General features: G+C 35.8%; 2 protein-coding genes across 2 annotated transcripts in view; both read left to right on the top strand.

Annotated features, from left to right (window-relative positions):
* LOC106620667 (uncharacterized) overlaps positions 1-23,948 on the top strand; it is a 170,023-nt gene that overhangs the window by 135,761 nt on the left and 10,314 nt on the right. The window contains exons 4-5 of the mRNA XM_036376846.2: positions 14,714-15,962; positions 22,017-22,575. Of these exons, the coding sequence (XP_036232739.2) occupies positions 14,894-15,962; positions 22,017-22,575 (1,628 nt within the window). The 5' untranslated portion in view covers positions 14,714-14,893. The remainder of the gene's footprint in view (positions 1-14,713; positions 15,963-22,016; positions 22,576-23,948) is intronic.
* LOC138857480 (uncharacterized) lies at positions 3,482-4,362 on the top strand. The gene has a single exon (XM_070110238.1). The coding sequence runs from the start codon at positions 3,482-3,484 to the stop codon at positions 4,097-4,099; it is 618 nt and encodes a 205-aa protein (XP_069966339.1). The 3' UTR covers positions 4,100-4,362.

Raw genomic sequence — 23,948 nt, forward strand, 5'->3', positions numbered from 1 at the left:
CCACAACTACTAGATCAGATAATGGTCGGTATGTCGTACGACTACCACTAAAACAACAATTTCCTAGCACAATCGCCTTAGGTCACTCTCGCACCTCTGCTATACAGCAGTTTTTAAGTATGGAAAAAAACTTACTTAAAAAAGGTGAGCTTAAGCCAGAATACGATGGCGTGTTGGAAGAATACCTCCATTTAAACCACATGGAGGAAGTAAGCCCATGCGAAAAAATCATCAACGGCAAATACTACTCATTTTACTTGCCGCATCATGCAGTGATAAAGCCAGACAAAAAAACAACTAAAGTAAGAGTTGTCTTTAATGCATCAAGATCCACCAGCTCCGGGAATTCCCTAAATGATATCCTATTTACGGGACCCACGCTCCAACCAGATTTAATGCTACTCATTTTAAATTGGCGTATATTCAAATACGTATTTAACGGAGACGTCGAAAAAATGTATAGACAAATAGTCGTACATAAAGACGATCAAGATTTTCAGCGAATTATTTTCCGAAAATCTCCCAATAGTCCACTACGCGACTATAAACTTAAAACAGTTACCTTTGGCGTCAACTGTGCTCCATATTTAGCCATTCGAACCCTCCACGAACTGGCAGAAAACACAAAGTCAGAATTTCCTCTGGCAACCAAAGTGTTAAAAACACAAACATATGTAGACGATATCTTGTCTGGAAGTCACAGTCTTCCACAAGCATACGAGTCACTCTCACAAGTGGTAAAAGCCCTCAAAACCGCAGGGTTTCCGTTGAAAAAGATAACGGCGAATCACCCTAATATATTAAAAAATATACCGCATGAAAATTTGTTAGATACTAATTTCCTTAAATTCGAAAAGGAAAGTACAACAAAAACTCTGGGGATCCAATGGAATGCGATATCTGACCAGTTTTCATACACGACAGAGTCAATATCTGCATTATCCGCCATAACAAAGCGACAAATTCTATCCTCTGTGGCAAAACTTTTCGACCCCGCAGGATGGCTTTCGCCAATTATGATACAAGCCAAAATCCTAATACAAGAATTATGGTTAGATGGAACCGACTGGGACGAACAAGTAAAACCACTTCGTTTAGAAAAGTGGTCCCAGTTTGCGAGCAATCTAAAGGATATCTCACAGATACAAATCCCACGATGGGTAAATTATGCCCCAGAGCACAAAGTCGAACTACACGGCTTCTGTGACGCTTCTGAAAAGGCATATTGCGCAACTATATATGTTCGCACACAAAGCGACACTGCGACCACATGCCACTTACTAGTAGCAAAAGCAAAAGTGGCTCCTTTAAAAACAATAAGTCTACCACGACTTGAATTATGTGGAGCGCTATTACTAGCCAAACTAGTGTCCATCGTACAAACGCATTTAAACATGGCACAATATAAATTATATCTATGGTCCGATTCCGAAATCGTATTAGCATGGTTAGAAAAACCACCACATGCATGGAAGACGTATATTTCCAACCGAACGTCTCAAATACTTGACCTAGTAGGATCAGCCACTTGGCGACATGTAGCCAGTGCTGACAATCCTGCTGATCTAGGGACAAGAGGGTGCAAACCCCTGCACCTTGTCACCACCACCCTCTGGTGGAATGGCCCCCGATGGTTAACAGAATCTCCTGATTCTTGGCCACAATCGCCCATGCGCAATATAATAGCCCCAGAAAGTCGAAAAATCGACTCCTTTCACGCAACATTGCAGGATAATGACATCCTTGAGCGATTTTCCTCGTATCCCCGAGCCCTCAGGGTAATCGCTTACATGCTCAAGTTCATAGAGCGACTCAAAATTAAACTTAAGGGAGTAACTTCATTACACTCCCAATGCGATACAGTGACGCACCTAGACTTACAAAAAGCAAAGGTCGCTCTTATCGCATCTACGCAAGCGCGTTATTTCAGCCGAGAAATATTATTACTAAGAGAATCGAAGCCGATAGATAAAAAGAGCTCACTCTTAGTCTTAAATCCATTCATTGACACGAAAGGAGTACTCCGTGCGAATGGTCGGCTTGCCAATTCCAGCCTGACGTATAACGAACGTCATCCCATAGTTATCCCAGAGAAATCGCAACTTGCCACCTTATACCTTAACTATGTCCACGTGCTTTTGCTACACGCAGAACATCGCCTCATGCAACAAATAGTCCGTCAAGAGTTTTATATTCCAAGACTCAAGCCCAAAATAAAGAAATGCATTTTCATGTGCAAGATCTGCACTATGCATAAGCAGAAGATGCGAACGCAGATTATGGCAGCACTTCCACCGGAACGCTGTAACTTCGCTCTGCCTTTCACCATTACAGGTGTCGACTTTGCTGGGCCTTTTCAGATAAAGGCATCCATGTTAAGGTCTCCCACCCTCATGAAAGGCTATGTGGCTGTCTTTGTCTGTTTTACGACAAAAGCAGTACACCTCGAGCTATGTACGAATCTGACAAAGGAGGCTTTTCTCGCGGCATTTGCTCGCTTCGTCGGACGACGCGGTTTTCCGTCAAAACTCATGAGCGACAATGGCAAAACATTTATAGGAGCTCAAAGAGCCACAGAAAAACAGTTCGTGAATTTTGTCAAACAAGTCTCACCTGAAATTGTACAAAAATACGCTCCCCAAGGTATTAACTGGCAGTTTATTCCTCCAAGCGCTCCTCATATGGGTGGTTTATGGGAATCAGCTGTAAAAAGCTTCAAATCCCACTTTAAAAAAGTAGCTGGAAACTACAAATTTAATTATGAAGAATTTACAACATTATTAATTCGCATTGAAGCCGTTCTCAATTCACGGCCACTAACGGCACTCTCGCAAGATCCCTCAGATCTCACAGCCCTAACTCCAGGGCACTTTCTAAAAGGAGCACCCATTCTGGCCATACCTGAGCCAGGCGTGGAGTCGCTGTCCTTGCATAATAGATGGGAAAGAATTAAAATTCTCCATCATGATTTCAGCCGCCGATGGAAGGAGGAGTATATAAAGGACCTTCATAAAAGGTATCGCTGGAAAACTCCCGAAAAAGCGCCAAAGCTTGGAGATTTTGTCCTAATCCATGACGATTGTCTCCCCCCTACAGAATGGCGGCTTGGTTGCATAGAGAAGCTACATCATGGTCCCGACGGTCATATACGAGTAGTTGACCTCCGTACTCGAACCGGAACGCTAACCAGGCCGCTCGTTAAACTATGCTTCCTACCAATCGCAGATAACAGCGAAAACGCAAGTAATAAAAGATCCGTACAATAATATTATATATACACGCAGAAAACAAAATATCCGTCTAATAACCTAAAACCGAAATAAACCGCAAATATGATAAATCACCACAATATATACTAATACAATAATGGGTGGACTAATACGACCCCCACTAACCAAATAAAGTTGGTTAAGTTTAAAGGGATCCATTATCTATATCACTGAGTCGTAACTAAACTCGCCTTTTCTCCATACAGGTAGTTATGGACGCTGAAATGTCAATTACCCCTACGCCAACCATACGTTCGGCTGTCACTGTGCCGCGCCCTGGGGCTACCCCCGTAGCAGCGCCACGAACAACAACAGCAACAACTGTACCGACAGCTCCACGACGTGCCATGCGCCCAACGCCTACTGTAGTTTCGGAGCCGCCTCGCCTCCGCTGCCCGCTCTGTTGCCGTTCACACCGGCTGCAGCACTGTCCCATTTTTAAGGGTATGACACCCAATCAACGTCAGCAGGTGGCCCAGGCACATGGGCACTGTTTGAATTGTTTGGCCCAGACGCATGACACGCAGGAATGCGTGTCTGATATCGTGTGCCAATACTGCGACAGGCCGCATCATACCTTGCTGCATCGAAACCCAAGGCGCCCTGTCGCACGGCCCTCAGTACCCCGCCGCCATGATGCAGGCCGTCGTCCACAGCCAAGCCATGCAGCACGACCCCGTCGACGACAAGCACTCGCCGCACCCCGTACTTGGCGTCAGCTCCATAGCACCTCAACACCACACCAACCCTTAAGGCCGCAGACTCGCCGCAGGACAGGCCTCAGCAACGTCGTGGCAACGCTGCAACAACTCCAGCGACTGCTAGGCTGAACATTCGCCTAGGGGGGCCGGGATGGCTAAATGAGCTCAGCCTCCCGCCCTAATGCAGTCAATCACACCGCACAACACACCACTCACACGACAACACAACACACCACTTACAGGACAACACTGGCACACCACACCTGGAAATACCCACACACCACGCACCAAAGCAACCTTACTGGAAGCAGCAGCATACACCCACACACAATAACTCTACACACCAACATTAACAAAAGGAGGGAGGGCGATCGCGCCGAGCCTTTTTTTTTTTTCGATCGAAAGCGCTAAACCGAGAAGTCGCAGTTGAAGTTCCGCCTTTTCTCCACGGTCGTAGATCCCGATTATCTTTTAACAACTTATAAAGTGAAATTGTAATTTTTTGATTTTGATTGTTATAAATATAATTATCTTTATAAATACATGATATTGTAAATTGCGTAAAACGTTTGCGATAGAAATAAATTGTGTAATAATTTTCTAAACTTTTACAAAGACGGGAGCGTTTAGTGGAACGAAAAGGTGAGGAAAAGTTACAAAAGTGAACAACTTCTTTTGTATATAACACACATATATCTCTCCTTATATGCTGTACCCTTCCTTACCCTCTTTTCTACCTTTCTTGTTTCTCTATATCTCTTGATCCCTCCCCAATTGGTGCCCAATCTTGTCTAAGTAAATATTTTCCGCCACTTTTTGGTTTATTTTTCTCTTTTAACCACTTACTTCTAATTTCATTAATTTCAATTCCATTAGATTTAATACCTTTAAAAGGTAAGCAGTTGCGAAATTTTATTACGAAATTGTACTATTTATTTCACATAAACTTACCGTTAGATAAATAAGCGCATATGTGATTACGTGCGGTTTAATCCTTTGAAATGTTTGGTAGTAACGGTTGTAATTCGTTGGTGGTAAAATATGGGCAAAATTTGTATGTAATCTCTAGTGAAAACGCAAATACACTGCCAGAAAGGAAGCGCAAAATTGCAAAAAAATACAAACGTGAAAATATGCATTAGAAAAATGAGATTTCATTAGCAGCGTCTTAATAATAGTTGGAAAAAATATACACACATATCTCCTTTAATTTCCATACTTTCAATTTTTGCAGCTTAAAGAGGTGACAATCTTAGCAAAATATTGCTATATACATACATTAAAAACTTAAAAAAATAAACTTCATAGAATAACAGTAATGTTATTAACTTCATTTCATTTTAATTGAATTATTCAAATAATTGGCAACACTGCGAATATATATGCTACAAAAATATTTCATAGATAACAAAATTGTTATATAATATTATTATATATTGTGTATACATATATTCTTTTATTATACTTATTTTATTCTTTTAAATTCATTTCAATAATTCATTGGTTGAATTTAATTCTTCTTATATTTGGCAACTCTGCTAAAGAATATTCCCTACATATATTTCTTAGAATTGTTTAAATTGTAATACTGTAATATTGTATTGGTTTTCATGTTTATCAGCTAAGTACAAACAAATTAAACAGATGGCAACTCTACTCAAAAATTATTTCAGCCATAAAGCTTAAAGCTTTTTAAATCGACACTTAATTATATTGACGTTATGTTTATTTTATCTGAGTTATTAAGTTGAGTTTTTGAAACAGTTTGGCAACCCTACTCAAAAACAGTTTCTGTTGTAAAACTTAAAGCTATTTAAATTGATACTTTATGATATTGGCGAATTATTTTTTAGTTACAGTTCGTTAGTTGAATTTTTAAAGAGGCGGCAACGCTACCAAAAATTTTTTCAATTGTCAAGCTTCCAGATCTTTCATTTGAAACTTAATTTTATTCGCGTATTCTTTATTTTATCACAGTTGTTTAGTTGAACTTTTGAGCAGTTGACAACGCTACGCAAAATTATTTTCAATTTCAGTTCTTATAATTTATTGATTTAATATTTAATTATTTTTTCGTACTCTTTAATTTAACACATTTTATTAGTTCAAATTTTAAAATACGTGGCAACCCTGTTTAAAATTATTTTCTGTTAATTTGAAACTTAGCTTTATTGACGTACTCTTTATTGTATCACAGCTTTTTATATGAAATTTTCAAACAGGTGGCAACCGCCTTAATTGTTTTTTTCAAAATTCATACTATTGTAGCTGAATGCACAAAAATTCATTTATTATTTTTCTTGTCTAAACCACTATTACGCTACATATACACAATTTCCTCATTGGGGACTTTGATGTACTAATCCCAACTGGGAGGTTCTGATTGGATTGATGAGGTATTTCAACCCTTTGCAAAAGGTATGTTCTCCTTTCGTTTAAAGTAAAATCATTAAGTAGGATTAAATAGGCAGAATTGGTAGGGGTTTGGGGAACTATGTGTACTTGTTTTAAAGAAATTTATTCGAGCTGAAGTTTTCAGTTTTCCCACTACAGTTTTAACGTATTTGTACTATATTGCCATCCTTATGGTATTACTGGTAAAATAATGATAATTATAATACTTTAATTTTAAAAGAGGTAAATCACATGCCATTTGGCAACTCTAGAAATTAATTTATTAATTAAGAATTGCAGAGTGTTAAAATTACAATTTCTCGAAAATACTTCAAGGTAATAAAACGAAGGTAAGGAAAAAATGTTCAAGAAGAAAGTCGTAGGTATCAAAAGTAACTTCAGAATGAGTATTTTGCTACAAAATATCATTAATTGGAGTAAATTTGAAATTCTAAGATCACCAAACAGGCAAACGACGGTCAAGGGCTAAAAAATTCATAAATTATTTATATAATTGCGCTTCCAACACCTTTTTAAAAACTATGTATAGCACACTTATTCATTTGGGAGAACCCTGAAATAATATACATTGAAACAAATATTTGTAGAAATGTAGAAATTTTTATTCAAACTTTTATTAAAAAATTTCTTCACTTTTTATTAAGTTGTAAAAACATTGGGAAATTGCATTGCAACTGAAAAAAAGCAATCAACTTCAATAGAGCAGTCCCACAAAAACAGCAATGCGTCGATTGTTGTATATAAAAAGTTGAAATAACACGCACACGCAACCACACACACACACACACAAACATACATGCACACTGTAAGCAAATAAAGCAAATCGCAATAAAATGCAAATAAACAAAACGTGCACTCGCCAAACACTCATATGTATGCTAAAATAAACAAATTTCAAAAGTGCGCCTAAAAGTATGCAAAGTATTTAATGAAAAAGCCATTTACGGCTGACTTGTTTGGCAAGCGCGAAAAAGCCTTGCGGCCAGCTTAGCTTACAAGCAAGCGCGACACATTTTTGCACGATTTTCTTTCACTTTCGGTGCGTGTGTGAGTGTAATTTTATATGAGTGTGCGTGTATGTACATATTTTGTTGTTTTACTTTTCACTTTTCGCATGTGTATTTTAGTGCTATTTGCATTGGCGCCCAAATGTATGCAAATAAGCGAAATTTTGTCACACTTGTGCCGTTATGAGCACGCAGACAACAGCGGAACATAGGCTGACAGGCAGCTAGTCACAATATAGTACAGCTGCTGACACAGGCCATGCAATTTTCGCGTAAATACAATAATAAAGTAAAATAAATAAACAAGCGTCGTAAAAAGTACAACAAAAAAAATAAAAACAAAAAAAAAAAAGTGATAGCAAGCGGTATAAAACCTGCTTACAGTGCGTATAGCACACATCTACACTTATACACCCATACATACATACAGACATACATACAGATAAATGCGCCTTGCATCAGCTGTGCGTGTCGTTAAAACGGTCGTATTTACCCCGTCTACTGTATGGTTGAGTACTTAAAGTTTTTACGCACGCATTTTAACTAAGTACACGCACTTACAGACTTAAGCTCCTCACATGCATCATCACACCAACACACACCTAGTCATATATGCATACATACACACATGCATTTTCATATACACACATGTTTTCGTTTGTAAGAAACGCACAGGCCTTTTGCCACTTTATTTGCTTTTGCGGTTGTTTTCAACACATTTTGTCCCGTTATTTGCCGAAATACTTCGCTTGTGTCAATAGCTATTATGAGCAGACATAAATCTGCCAACAGCAACATTTTGGTCTTAAGTGTAGTTAAGAAAGGTACTTCTTCGGGATTAAAACACAAGTGTGAGTATAACGCTCAAGAGTTTAAACTTGTACACAACAACAGCAAAGCAGCAATATTTTAAACTTAAAGTTGTTGAGAGTAGAAAACAATTTAAGAAGGGGGAGGGTAAAGAACTTTCTTTTATATTTTTTCCGCTTGCAAAAAATTTAAATAATTTTGGTAACTCTATTTGAAATAAAGTGCATTTAGACACCCATATATGTAGTTAACACTTGTTGAAAAAAAACTTTTGGCAACACTATTTAAAATTATTTTAAAAGTTAAAACTTCTTTTTAATACATTATAAAGTAAAAATAATTTGAATATTTTTTTTAATTAATTGAAGAGCTTATTGAACTATATATTTTTCCATCCAATCAATCCAATTTTTTTTATTGAGTAATAATCAATAAAATTCCAAAATCCCAAAATATTGACTATAGTTAGGTGGCAACCCTATTTAATTTAAGTAATTTCTAAATATGTTTTCTTGTTTTGAACAAAAATGCTAGAGAACACTAGAAAAAATTATTTTAAATACTAAGTTTTCCTATTATTTTTTTCTTTTTTGTAGCAAATATTAATTGAAACATTTATTTTTAATCATAAAAATTAATCGCACATTTTATTAAACTATATTTTCTATATGCAATTTTTCTCTTTAAGAAGAACAGGTTTTTACAATATTTAATAAATTTAAAATTTTTATAAAAATAAAATTTTATAAATAGGATATTTGGCAACTCTATTTGAAATTATTGACAATTAATCACCCGTTAACAATTAAGAAAAATATGTTTAAGACAGCACTATTACAAATTATATTTAAATATTAACACCTCTTAAGATATTTTTTAAGGCACACTGCTGGCAACTCTGCTCAAAAAAGAACATATAGCATATATACATTTTAAATGATTTTTTTTGAAAACGCTTTTATTGATTTCAGCTGTTGTTAATATAATATAATTCCTTTAAACAATTTTAAAATTTATATATTTTTTAAAAGAAGTAAACATATATGGGAACCCTACTAAATATTTATCTTTTAAAAGTTTTTCTACCGTTAAACTGTTAACAGCTTGATAAATTTATTAATACTTTAGGCAATCAAATATGAATGGCAACCCTGTTTCAGTTATAACTAGTTTGACGTTTTTTATTTAGAAATTGAAATTTTTTAATTTAAGATTTTTATTGCAATCTCTAATAACTACAAAGATATAGGGCAACTCTGTCTCAGTTAGTGGTTCCTTTAGGACTTTTCATATCCGCTTACTATTGATAACTAATAATGATAGAAGAACGATTACATATTTACCCTCGCATTGGTATATCCTATTATATATTTTGTGTGATATATTTTAAAATTGCATTTTTTTGTTTTCTCAACCAAATTTTCTCTTTAACCACCACCCTTTATATCAGAATAGATACCAACAATAACACTTTGTTTTTGTGTTGGTTAATGGATGAATTTTATTGTGGCAGAAATGCCACTTTTAATCTGGCGCTATTACATACTCCCTTGCAATCAGTTAGCCCACAAAAGAACAGCCGACAAACGAGCTGCTGACCACTCAGCCACATCACTAGTTCGTTTAGATAATGGTTTCTGATGGCTACGAACTAGCCATATTGCTAATAGTTGCCTAAAAACTATTTTCGAAATAAAAAATAACAGCTTTCATTATAAAACAAGAGCGTAGAAATATGTGGCATAACCAAATTTCCTTCACCACACCAACATACTGCAAGTAGCAGTTAGCAGCACAGCTGTGCTGTGCATTGTTGCATATATAGTGGCTGCATATGCGGTGCAATCTCGCTGTTAACGCAGTCAAGCGCTACGTTACGTACGCCATATAGATGTACAAGCTGTGGCTGTGGCATTGGCTAAAAAAGTTGTCGTTTGTATGTGTGGTTTTTTATTTGTTGGCGGCTTTCGAACTCTGAAACGCGGCGTTGCAATTTCCGCTTGAGCGCACATTTTTCAGCCGCCGGATATGCAACGAAAAACCAATCGAGTTCAAATCGCAAAATGAATGGCAAAAGTTTTAGTAAAAATAATAAGAGCGATTGTGGAGTTACAAGTCAATGGCTATTTGCGCCCAATAGAGGTGGTGGCTTTCGGACGCATTCGCTAGTGGGATTGTACATACATGAAAAGGTATGATTCTATGGTGGCATTTTTTACTAGTCAGGAATAAATTTTTATTTAACAGTGGATTTTTGTAGACACGCCTAAAAGTATACAAAAAAAATTAAAACTTTAGTCAGACAAAAAACTTATTCAATCCTTACTTGTACGAGCCTAAAGATGTGCAAGCTTTAATATTAATGATGTTGTAAGCGCTTTAATTTTATAACTTCTTTCAATTCAGTGGTCTTTCTTTGGTTAAGTGGAATAAGATGCATACTTAAGTCTTTCTTTAAGATAAATTATCAATTAAATTAATATATGCCTATATATAGGCAAGGACCTTTTACACAAGATATAAATTTTTTCGGTAAGAATTTGAGGCAATACAAAATTTTTGTATTTAAAGATAGTAAAGACACAAAAGTTTTAATTATATTTATGCCATCATAAAAGTATGCAAGACTTTTTAATAATTTCCATCACTTAACTTAGGTCGATTATTGAATTCTCCACCGGATTCTTTATTTTAGAAAATCTTTTTGAGGAGCTTTCTTTGAAATGCTGTACTTAAAGCATAGATTTCTAAGCTTTTTTTTATTTAAGAATAATAGGGAGACACAATTTCTAATTATTTTTTATGGAATCCCAAACTTATGCTTTTGATAATTTTCCTCACTTATCGTGAGTCGAGCATTGAATTCCCAAGCAAATTCCTTGTATTATTATCGATTATATTATATCGAAAATTATTTATTATATCGAAAATTATCTCGACAATAGCGCCATCTATTAATTCGAATTTTTTTTTTCAATTTTAACCAAAAAGGTTGGGTTTCTCCAGAATAATGATAAATCTCTACATCATAACGTAAAATATACTTCTACAATGGCATTCGACTGCCGGTTCCAAAATTATATTATATAAATATATATTTACTAAAATGTTACGGAAACAAAAAAATATACTATATATATATTATATAATAGAAATACAATTGCCTATCACATTCATAAGTTCTCAAATAACTCTGTATATACGCGTACCACGCAGCAATCATATAATGGATAGATTTTATACATAACCCTAAAAGTATGTAACTACTTTAGATAGTGTATCTATTAGCCTATTATACTAACTAACCTACTTATGCTCGTTATCTGACCTAACCATTATGTTGTAACTTAATATTATTCAACAAATCAAGGGCTCTACAATTCTTAAGTCACTTCTGAAAGTCTAATGGATTTTATGAGAAGTTTAGCAGAAGGTAGAAATAGAAATGGATGTTTTCCAATGCTTTCCGTTGTCTGATGACCATTTAAAAAGAAACAATTTTGAACTGGGTTCGTCTCTAATAAGACTAGCTTGGTTTAGCGAAAGGGCTTAGCTCTCCACTAACTTCTAAAGTGTTTAGTTGAATATTTGCTTGCTTAATGAGGGAATGCTATTAGGAGCACAAATTTCGCGCCAATCCCTAAACGTAACGCAAATTTTAATTAAAAAAACAATAAAACAAACATTCAACGATATAATAAATTAATATTTGTAGCTTCAAACTTTCTGAAACTATTGACTGTTAGGACCCTGAAATAATACCAAATAAAAACTAAACTCGAACTTTAAAATGATTTCCACAAATTTCTGCTAAGTAATTAAAATAACAGTGCTGAACTGCAAAACTTTCAAAAATGAAACTATAAACTATTGCTTTACCTTTTAGCGCGCAATTTCGCAGCAAAACAAATATACATTTAGGCGTGCGCACACATTTGGAACAACTCTATTTGCTGCGACCAGAATGGAATGCTTTTAAAAGCGCGCACTTGAGCGCCACTTTTACTTGTCAAAACAATGTACAATTTTCGTTGAAACTTTAACGACGCGACGTCGTTGCGGCGCGCATATTATATCTGTTGTGAGCCTAAATATATGCGACATATTTGTAGCATTGTTGCGGTAGAGTAGTTCAAGGGCTTTACTTTTTAGCAAAGTGCAATTGGAGTGTAACAAAATACCCGTTACTGTCAGCAGCAATACGTATGTTTGTCTCTTGGCCACGTTGTCCACCATGACGCTCTATACAAATAGCAAAGCAACTAGCAAAGCGCACAGAAAGTTCGTCCACATTGTTGTGGCGAAAATTTTTTTCTAGACAAACAAACCAAAAGTGCAAAAATAATCATAAAAAAATAACTCACCAACATTGGTAGATTTAATTAAATGTGCTCAGTAGTGGCGTTGTGTAATGACATCTGCGTACGCGCCTAAAAGCAGACATGCTTATATGCGCTTACATGTGTTTGCTTTTGACTGGATTACATTTTCGCATTCAGCGACACACTTACACGTATGAGAGCGCTCATGTTACAATGCCTGTCACGAAATGTTTGTTTTTCACTTAAATTACACACACACGCACACATATGCACCGACAGCAGCGCATACAAATTAAATATATGACGTTTGTATTAAGTGAGTGCGCGCTTTTATTTATTTATTTGTTTACTTTTATTTCACTTATTTTTACGTGTTTGCCGCTTAATCCAACACAGCGCTGAAGGTTAGCAGGTCTGCGCCGCTTGTTAGGAGCACCAAGTAATATGTGCAAAAATGTGAATAATTTGTGCAAATATACATATCTACACATATCGAAAAATATATATATTCAAGTATATGTGTATGTGTGACTATGCAATAAAGTGCTTTGGTATATTGAAACCTTATCTGACAGGTATGCAGGCAGATTTTGAAGTATGCTTTTATGCCTGTGTATATGTTTATGTGTGCTTTGAAGTGAAATTGAGCTGAAATTTCGTAGAATCGCATATGTATGCGTGCATTCGGCATATCTTGAGCAGCGCGGCAATTTATTTAGCATACATGAGCGAATATATTGCATACATTTAGGAGTATATACATGTTTTGGTATGAGAACATCAATACGCGGCTTTGTATATATCCAACTGTATCTGTACATATATACGTTAGTCAAGGTTAAATTCAAGGGTCACCTACAGAAAATATTTGTTATATACTGAAATGTGCATGTATTAGAGTTCAAATCCTGTGCCTTTTGCCTCTCACTAAAAACAAAAACAAAGAAAGCCAACATAAATTTACAAAAAGAAGTCCGAAATACCTACATTTCAGAAGCTGTATACGTTGAACAAGTTTGTGTGTTTTTGCAGACAGCGAAGTTTAAGTTTTTAGATAAATTATTGTTTTTAATATTCAACATGGTACTGGTTCACTAGTTTTCTCCCTTTTGCTGCTCTCTCATAGCACACAAAAGAATAAATGAGGTGTTAGTTTAAAGGCAGATATTGGCGCTATATGACAATAGTAATAATAATTTAATTGGTGCTTTCATTTAGTAAAAATTTATAAGATAAGTGCTAAAGAATTTAATGATAGGAAATTCACCATAAAGAAACACTATTGTGAAGGAATGTAAGTTAAACAAAAAGATATTTCATTTAAAATTTTTTTAGATATTGTTGTCCCTTTAAAAGTTTTTTAGTGTAAACACTTTTCTCCCTTCTGTGTTTTACATAACACCCAAAGCAATAAATGACATATTAGTTTGAAGCTAAATATTTCCGCTATATGACAATCGTAATAATAATGGGTCAATTCACTTTAAAAGAGAAATGCCTAAGAAATTAATGAATGTGAATTCACCATAGAGAAAATGAGTACTATAACAATATTGTAAAGGATAATGCTATTCCTCAAAGTTATTTTAATGTCACCACTTTTTTCTATTTTGCTGCTTTCTCATAGCTACCAAACCAATTAAAGAGATGTAAGGTTAAAGCTAGATATTCGCGCTATATGACATACACATAATAATAATGGAGGTGATATTTCCCTTAAGTAAAAATTTCTAAAGGAAAAGTTTTAAAATAAATGAATGTGAATTCACCATAGAATATAACACTATTGTAAATGGCATGCAGAAATTCAAAGTAAACTTTCGGGGATACCCATTTGATTTTACAAAAATCTCTAAGCTGTTACAAAAATATCGCAGATAATCGTTTTTGTAAAATCAAATGAGGTTTGAAACTTTTTAGTTGAGCTCATAAAAGTATTTTCAAAATCGAACTGTCGAAGTTAAATGTTTGAAGAAATATAAATGAGAAAGCTGAAAGACTTAGGTTGAACGTACCGCCTCAAAAAAGTAATAAATATTTCAAGCTCTTCAATAAATGACATTCTTTGTGTGTTTAAAATAACTTATAGTCGATTAAAGCAGTTTCGCGATATATATTCTCTCTTTTAAATGACAGAAATTTTTTTTGGAATATTATATAACTGTCTGTCTATTTTTGTCTCTTTACAGTTTCCTCTACATTAAAAAATTAAATTGCGCAAGCAAAAACAATCTTTCTAAAACGACTAACAGTTACATTGTCTGAAACCTCCAAAATGATGGACAGCACATTAAATCACACCCCATCTACCGTAATCCCAATAACCGCTGCATAACAAACACAGGCACTTAAGCATTCATTGCCGCAACATGAACATCGAACAGCAGAAATTCCCACCACCACCAACGAACTTGCTGTCCGACAGCGGTTACACCAACGGCTATGCCACACCCAGTGGCAGCAGCATTACCACAACCTCGGCAGACACATCGGCGTCGTCGCCTGCCTCGCAGACGACCACCTACGTGAATATACCGATTATACCACATGGTCAGCTGCCCACATCCACGTCATCTACATCAACCGCCTCACCACCACTGCCGCCACCACCACCTTCAACCATATCAATGATGGCGGGTGGTGGCAGTACACCAAATAGCGGCGGCACAAGCACCTTCAAGACACCATTACTGCCCATGCCCACGCTCGAGGACATCGAAGGTGGCCTGCTGGCTGTCACCACAGCTAATGCGCCCACTCCAATGCCGGTCGGTATACTCAAGTATCCGAATGCTGCCGCAGCGGCCGCCGCAGCATCGGTGGCAACAACACCGCTTACTCTGCCACCATCTACGCTGAGTATGTGCAGCAGTGGCATGGGTCCGGGGCCACCACCGACGCTAATGCAAGCGCCTGCTCTATCGTTACCCGCTTCAACTGTGTCTAGTGGTTATTTGAGTGGTGTTACCAGTAGTTATCAATCAGCGTCACATGCGCAACAACAACAATTACCGCCTGCCACACTCTCTTTAGCCAGCGATATGATGCAGCATCAGACGACACCAATAACGGTGCTTTCCCTGCAGCATTCCACGCAACAAGCGTTACCACCAGCACCGCCGCCCTCTGTGGGCTTACTCAATAACAGCAGTGGTGTTGCGCATGGCTTAAATACGAGCAGCAATGCCAATATGGGGCGTAACAGTCACCAGTCTAACACTGCCGTTGGTATGGGCAGCTCCGGTGGGGCTGCGTCAAGCAGTAACGTGGACTCAAAACGCTCGGCAAAATGCTGCGCCTGTTTCGGTAGCAGCCACTCCTCATCAACAACGAAGTCACAGCATAAAAAGCACCGCAAACAGAAGGCACAAACAATTTGGTCCGCTCTATTAACGAATCTGGGGATCTGTGTTTTGCTGCTAGCCTACACTTTGCTGGGTGAGTAAGAAAAATGGCATTAAAATATATTTAAGATTAAACAAATTCCCTAATTAAGTTAATTTTTACAAAGACTAAATACTCGAGCCAGTTTTATTATTATACAACCAAGTTATCTTTGTTTTCTCTAAATAAGATCATAAGTAATAGAAAGCTAATGAACAAAACGAAGTTCACAGACAATTTTATAGGGATGGCAATAAGTTCGGAAATTCCAACATACTACAAAGTGTCATTAGTTTTAGTCAGATGGGACATGTTGTCTGATCATCAACCATCGAAGTTCCATTGTAGATATACATAAGTTTAAGGTTTTCACTGACTTGCAGAAAATTAAAGATCTCTCCAGTGGTTTTTGTATTGAATCCGTAGAGATAAAGTTTGTAATATATGTCACTTTTCAGATTCTCAGCTTTCAATACTATTTTCTGGTCGAATGAACCTGATCTCCGTTGTTTTTACCACTCAAGTGAACTGAGTTCCAGTAAACAACTAGAAGTTTTGAGTAGCTATGTTATCGCATCTTCTTTTTACCCATTACACTCAAAAATCTAACGCAGCTCATTTTAGATACAAACATATATGTATACACTTGAATGCTTCAATTACAATTTTTGGATATTTAACTGAGTCTCTCTTTTGTTTTTGGCATACCGCGGGATTTTATTATACAAGTGGAAGATCCACAATATTTGAAGTATAATTTTATACCAAAACTTTCAGTGTTTCTCGGATTCAGCACTTATTCAGCTTAATGAAGTAATAGCTGAATAAAGCGCTGAAACTATTCGCCTCGTAAGTAAAGGTATTTGAGACTGTAAACCTGTTGTTTATTTCAAATATTTGGTGACTCTATATCCTTTTAAAATGTTGGATTTATTTTTAATATCGAATACTGACGATATATTATATAATATGTATTATATGTCATTATTTTTGCGTTAAATTGAAGTTTTTATTTAAAATAGTTAGAATGATCGGATTAAGGTCAAATATGATTCGTTTTGATCGATAGCTTGTGGTCATTTTAAATTTGATGTCACTGTGATAAAAACCCTTGTTCCTATCTTCAAAAAACTAGAACAGTCGATTTTCAAAAGCTGCTATCGTTCAAAGCTGGCCGCTTCTAAGCTTTCACTTAACGTTGTCATAAGTGACACACTTTTCATGACGAGTATGCTACATAATTTTTTCTGGTGTCGATCCTCAAAGCATAAAAAAATACGCGCAAGTCTCAACTTGAAATTTGAGTCTGGAAATAGCAGAGTTTCGCTTTTGTAAAATTTACTGCTACAGACTGTCACAATTACCTGTTTGAGCTCCAACAAGCTTAAAATTGCCGTTCAGCTTCTCATGGATCTAGTCAGGAGTTATTCGGTGTCACAAAGAAACTCCACCAAGCGTGACCTTATCTGACAATAGCCTTATTAGAACAACGTGTTTTATTATCTAATAATATGTATGTAGTTTGGCACGCAATAGTATAAGGCTCAGCGTTTCTAAAATTCTTTTACAAAATTTCATAGCCATGCCTTTAATGAAATCAAATCACGTAAAAATTCCATAAATACGAGTACAACATAATAAAAATTTGTTTGTTTCCAAGCACAACGAGGCTGCCACCCAATCACAATTTATGCAGTGGCATACACACTGAGACAGCCAACGCTTCAACACTTTCGCATACAAATTACCGCTAATTGTGTACATCGTTCAAGCAGCAGCGGCACTCGTACTAGCTCAATTACAAATTGTTATAGTTGAAGCCACTTTTGCAAACTTAAATGTGCAACATTGGACAACAGGACAGCTATTAAGCGTAATACGTGACGCTCAAAGCAATTAAACTTGCGCTGCCAAGTGTAAAAATGCTTATAATTTTCAAATCTTACAAAGTACCAAAAGAAGAAACCAAAAAAAAATAAAACCTGAAAGTGCAAGAATGAGAAATGTGGCAGAGTGTGGCAAAATCTATGAAGGTCATAATAAATGCTTGTCTTACAGCTGGGTATCACTGGGTATCAACTTAAGACAACAGTAGCAAGTCAACGCCGTCCACAACCACAAGTTGACCAACTTTAAATAGTCAATCTTTCAGTACGCAGAGTCATGTCATACAACTTCGGGAGCACTCATACAAAATAGCAATAACGATTAAGTTTGTCTCAAGCACTTGTGTTCACTTTCGCACGCTTGCTGCGTTAATTAACACTTACAGGGACTTTAAACTTTACACATGCATTTATATATATATACTTGTATATATTAGGGTGCTACAATTTTTTTTAACTCTCAGCCACTTGAATGTTTCTATTTAATTCACAAATACTTTGCTTAAAGCATAAGAGAGAAAAATATCTTTATCTTGAGTTTGATCGGGAAGTTTGTATGGCAGCCTTATGCTTTAGTGATCCGATCTGAACAATTTCTTCGGAGATTATACCATTGCTTTAGACAATAATGCATGCCGAATTGCTTGAAGATATCTCATCTAATAAAAAAGCTTTCTATACAAGCACTTGATTCCGATTAATCGGTTTGTATGGCAGCTATATACTAATGTTATTTGATCGGAACAATTTCTGCAGAGATTGCGCCATTGTCTTAGGCAATAATCTGTGCCAAATTTCTTGAAGATATCTCGTCAATTGAAAAAGCTTTTCATACAAGCACTTGATTCCGATCGTTCAGTTCATACGGCAGTTATATGCTATAGTGATCCGATATCGGCCGTTCCGACAAATGAGCTGCTTTTTAGGGAGAAATGGACGTATATAAAATTTCAGGTCGATATCTCAAAAGCCAAGTGACTAGTTCGCCTACATACAAACAGACGGACAGACAGGCTATCATGACTCAGCTCGTCATTTGATCATTTCTGTATGTATATTTTATAGGATCTCCTTTGTTTCCCCCTGGGTATTATAAACTTCGTGGTTTCAGGTATAAAAATCCTCACCAAACATTCCATGTTGCTCATACGACATGCTGTACTATTTGAATACAATACATTTGAAGCATAAATTTAACAGCGCATAAGTTTATTTTTGTAGACCAAAAATTTTGTATTATAATATTTTTTTTCGCAATTGTAGATTTATGTATTTTGAACTAAAAAAATGTATTAAGAAATCCCATGAAAAATGTATGGAAAAAGTACAATAATTTAGACACGGTTTAAATTGAAAATAAAGAACTTGTTTTGGTTGGATCTATTTCCTTTTGGACAAAAACTGATACTTCAGGTAGCGACTGCAAAAACAATCAACTTAGGAAATAACGGACACCTTAATAAATATATATGTGTATAGCATATATACAAAAAAAGACGAAGAAGTAATATAAGATTTCTTCCACTACTACTTCTTCTTTTATTGCTTACTTTTTATATTACCACGAGTACTTCAACTACCGTTAGTCCCTGATTGTGTGGTGTGCATAGTTTAATGAGTGTGAGCATGCTTTAAAACTTGAAGTGTGCACAGCTTGTGTACTCTACATGCCAACAGATTTTAAGCAGCTACAGTGGTTGCGCTAGCACAGCTAGTTTGTCAAGTCCACTCCCAGCAGGATCATGGCATTAAAAATATAATAGTTGAGCATACACACTTGTCTAACTATATAAGTACATAACCAATGTGACAACCCTTCTTGCGCTGGACTATTGTCGTTAGCTCCATTTACTCTACAAATATAACATTTGGCACGTATATACATATACACATGTAGGTATATATATATATATGTGTGTGCTGTTTTGTGTAAGTAACTCATCAACGCTTATCTACTCTTGTTTACTTGACAGCAGCAGCTGGCTTTGGTGTGCTGACAGTTAGCCTCTCATGCACTGTGTGCTTAGAATGCACAACAAGGCTGCTTCTTGAGCATTTTACTAAGTTTACTAACCTAGCGAATTTTTTTCTATAACTTTTTCTTAATCTTTTCGGCTAAAACTGATATGCTTGAATAGTTAAGCATTTTCAATTCGCCGCAACCTTTGAGAGTGGCGAATCGAACAAACAACTGCTATAAAATAACAGCTCTTGACCTTATAAAATCCGGGTCAATTCCGGTAACGTAGAACCGGCTGTTGTGTGGATTGGGTATAAACCAAATTAACTGGTATAATAAATTAGAAACGGAATGGTAAGTGTTTAAACCACTTTAAGGAGGAATCTAAACACTTTTCTGTAACAAGTACCTTGGCAATATCACAGAGCTCAAACATAATGAATAGAAGAGGCTATAACAATTAAAACTAGCTCAAGCCTATCAGCTCCAAACACAGTCTGAATTTATATTTTTGAGTGAATTTTTCTTACAGCGATTGCCTCTTGCTGCGCAATATAAAAACTCCGCGTGTAAATTTAACATAAAAATTTCGATAGTATAGCAGATAACATCAGACAAATCAGGAACTCATCAGGTGCAAGCCAAAGCATGCTTTTCAAACCTAATGGTTTTCAGCACTTTTTCAGATTAAAATATAAAAGCTGAATAATGTGCTGAATGCGAAAACATATGGAAAGCATAGTATAGGGAAGCACTCGCGAATGTAAGCGGTAGCGAGTATAATACAAATCTAATGTAAGGTCAGGTATTGTGTAATAAAATATGAAATATATAATCTGATGCTTCTACAATGAGAGCAAGGTATAGCTTGTGCATCATAAATGAAAGAAAAAATCATTAAATCAAACCCCATATCCTACTTTTCACGCCTAATAGCTTTCAGCACTTATTCAGCTAAAGATAGTAATAGCTGAATAAAGCTGTGAGTGACAAAGTGATTGGGAAGTTTGGTATGGAGTTGTAAATATAATCCAACACAGACATAATTTTTAGTACTTTCCTGTAAAATCATCAAAAACCCTCCCTGGTTGTGCTACTAAAGTGCGAGGGATAATTCGATTGGATAGAATATATCTTTGGAGAACTGAAATCGCTTCTTCATCACAAATAGAGGAAGAAACTCACAAACCATAGTTTTCAATACTAATTGCTTTCAGTACTTATTCAGCTAATGGTGAGGATGGTGAAATAGATGTTGAGTTTATCAGAGAATATTTCTGAATCAATAGCTTGAATCTATAGAGACCGTCAGCTTATGAAATGGAGAGGAGCATTTTCTATCGATCTTTTTTAAGCAAGAATGAGTCTTTATAAATTGAAACAATAAGTATTATATAAATTATATTAGTACAGTTGGATCTATAGTAAAGGAAATGTGTGGTGAGTTTGATAGCAAGGAATATTTTCGGCTCTTTCAAGGCGAAAACTCTAAGCGAAAATCACGCAGAAATCATTTCGAAGGCTTTTGTGGCGAAAATAGTGATTTAAAATGTGCATACATTTTTCTCAGGCCCTGTTTAATAATTTTAGACTGCAAACTGCAAATTTTTGTTGTAAATATAAGCATATTTATTAGTCTTAAAGACTCCACCCGACCGATCGTTGTTCGCTTTGGCGTAAGAAATAGATTGAGGCAAAGATTATAAAGGAGAGAGGAGGTCGAACACCGCACTCTCATAGATCAACCTTCTTACCAGTTTTGTTAAAGGAATTTTCATGCAAACATTCACATAATTCAAACCACTGTACTTTGCAGAGACCTGCTTTAGTAAGCATTAGTGCTTATTCTCTCACTATTAAAGCCAAGTACAATGCGATACCAAAGTTGATGGCACGAGTACACAAGAATAAACCTGGAAAAAATCACAACTACTACTAACAACACCAACAACACTAACAATAATAGAAATGACTACTACTTATATAAACCATTGAAGCGCATATTCCACTACTAGTGCCAGACACTTCAGCAACACTTGACGCTTCCGTTTGGACCCTCATTATCGCACACAATGTCTAACCACTGCACACTGCTTCCACATACCTTCCACGCGTTATATTGTGTTTGTGCACCTTAGTTATGCATACCGGGAATTCATCTTCATTTCCCTTATCAACAACAAGGCACCAACAACAATAACTATATAAGCAACACATTTTTTCTCACATTTACCTCCACTGCTTTTCTATTGTCATTCACAGGTTCATTCATATTTCTAACAATCGAGAGCGAAGACTCAACGTTTCTGCATCATCATAATCACCATCATCATCCCAGTCATCATGCAGTGCTGCAACGACAACGCCAACAGCAACAGCAGCAACAACAACACACACTCGCTTCCACTAAACGTGGTGGCGGTAATATGGAAAATATTTATCACACTTCACCCGCACAAATGCATCTGGACAATGCCACAGCATTATCGTCACAAAACGCATACGCCCCACATGCCGACGCCGCCGCTGCTGCAAACGCTGCAGAATCATTATCTGGCACGGCTGCTTATTCTTCTACGTCAAATGTTGCTTCCTCTGCCGCCAATGCCATGCTCGAGGGCATTGTACCGTTGAGCGATGAGCATGGCGACACGGGCGTTGTAGATTTCAGCTATGGTGATGAACTGCTCGGCGGCGATGGCGTCACGTCGGCACAGTTAGCGCTGTCGGCGGACACGCAGGAAGTGCGACAGCGCACCATTGAGAATATCTGGGATATAACGGTGTCATTGAATATACTCTACAAGGAGAATTGGACGAAGTAAGTGAAGAATGAAGATTTATGATTTATTAGTGTGTGCATGCAAGAGGTGAGGTATGGTATTTGCAATGGTATCATTTTGATTTAGGGTACTTTAATTAGTGGTGGGGTGATATGTGTGATAATGTTTGCCAAAAAGCTTGAAATATTGTATGGTATATATTATACTTGTAGGTATATTTTAGCAGTGATTTGGCAACAATACGGGTCGTTAGTGTACATTTACGTAAAAACAACTTGTTGGAATTGCTATTATTCACACAAAGTACTCTTTCTTAAAAAAAATTAAAAATACTTTAAAATTATAAAAACAATTTTTTTTTATTATTCACAATTTTATTTAATAACTCAAAATTTTAGCAATTGTTAATATATTACCAAATAAAAATTTTTTTATTTATAAAAACAACTAAATAGTTTTACTCTAGATATACAATTATATTTTCTATATTATATGATATGACTAAACACTAAATTGTTGTTGAGTATTTTTACTTATCCTAATAATTTTTTAACATTTTTGCCGTTTATCTTTTAGTTCTTTTAATATTTGTATTATTTGTTTCCAATTTTAGAGAGTGGTTCTACAGTGCGTATGAGTAACGATTTGCTGAAATCTTCTTTTAACATAGTAACTTTACACTGAATTTCAATATGGCATAGACTAAAGAATGTTTAATATATTTTCAAAATTTATTTATAAATTTTTTTAAATTTTTTCTATTACATTTTAATTTTTTAACGTTTGCATAATTTGTGCTCAAGCATTTGATTAATCTATGAGCAACAATTTGCAAAAATATGTTACTTTACCTTTAATGCAAAATATTAATAAATTAAATAGGTAGAATTGTTAAATTAGACATACATATATACTGATATATTTATTGTTTTTTATTAATTAATTTTTTTAATTAAATATCTAATACTCTGAACAAGATATATTAAGTTTGCCACGAAGTTTGTAACACCCAGAAAGAAATGTCGCAGACCCTCTATAGTATATACATGAATGATCAGCACGATGAGCTTGATTTAGACGTGTCCGTAGGTCCGCCTGTGTGTCTATATATATACGAACTAGTCTCTCAGCTTTGGAGCTATGATATGAAATTTTGCACCTTTCCTTTCCTCACTAAGAAGCTGCTCGTTTCTCGGAACAGCCAATATCGGACCCCTATACACCGCTATTGCGCATTTGACGAAGTATCTTAATGAAATTAGGCATGAGCTATTGTCTAAGGCAACAATGTAATCTCCGAAGAAATTGTTCAAATCATATCACTATATCATACAGCTATCATACAAACTCAGCGAACGGAATCAAGTGCTTATATGAAAAACTCTTTCATTTGAAGAGGTATCTTCACGAA

This window comes from Bactrocera oleae, chromosome 5 (assembly GCF_042242935.1).
Source record: "Bactrocera oleae isolate idBacOlea1 chromosome 5, idBacOlea1, whole genome shotgun sequence".
In the NCBI taxonomy this organism is placed as follows: Eukaryota; Metazoa; Arthropoda; class Insecta; order Diptera; family Tephritidae; genus Bactrocera; species Bactrocera oleae.

Excerpts from the sequence above, each read along its gene's own strand:
- LOC138857480 (XM_070110238.1), top strand. The coding sequence starts at position 3,482 with ATGGACGCTGAAATGTCAATTACCCCTACGCCAACCATACGTTCGGCT.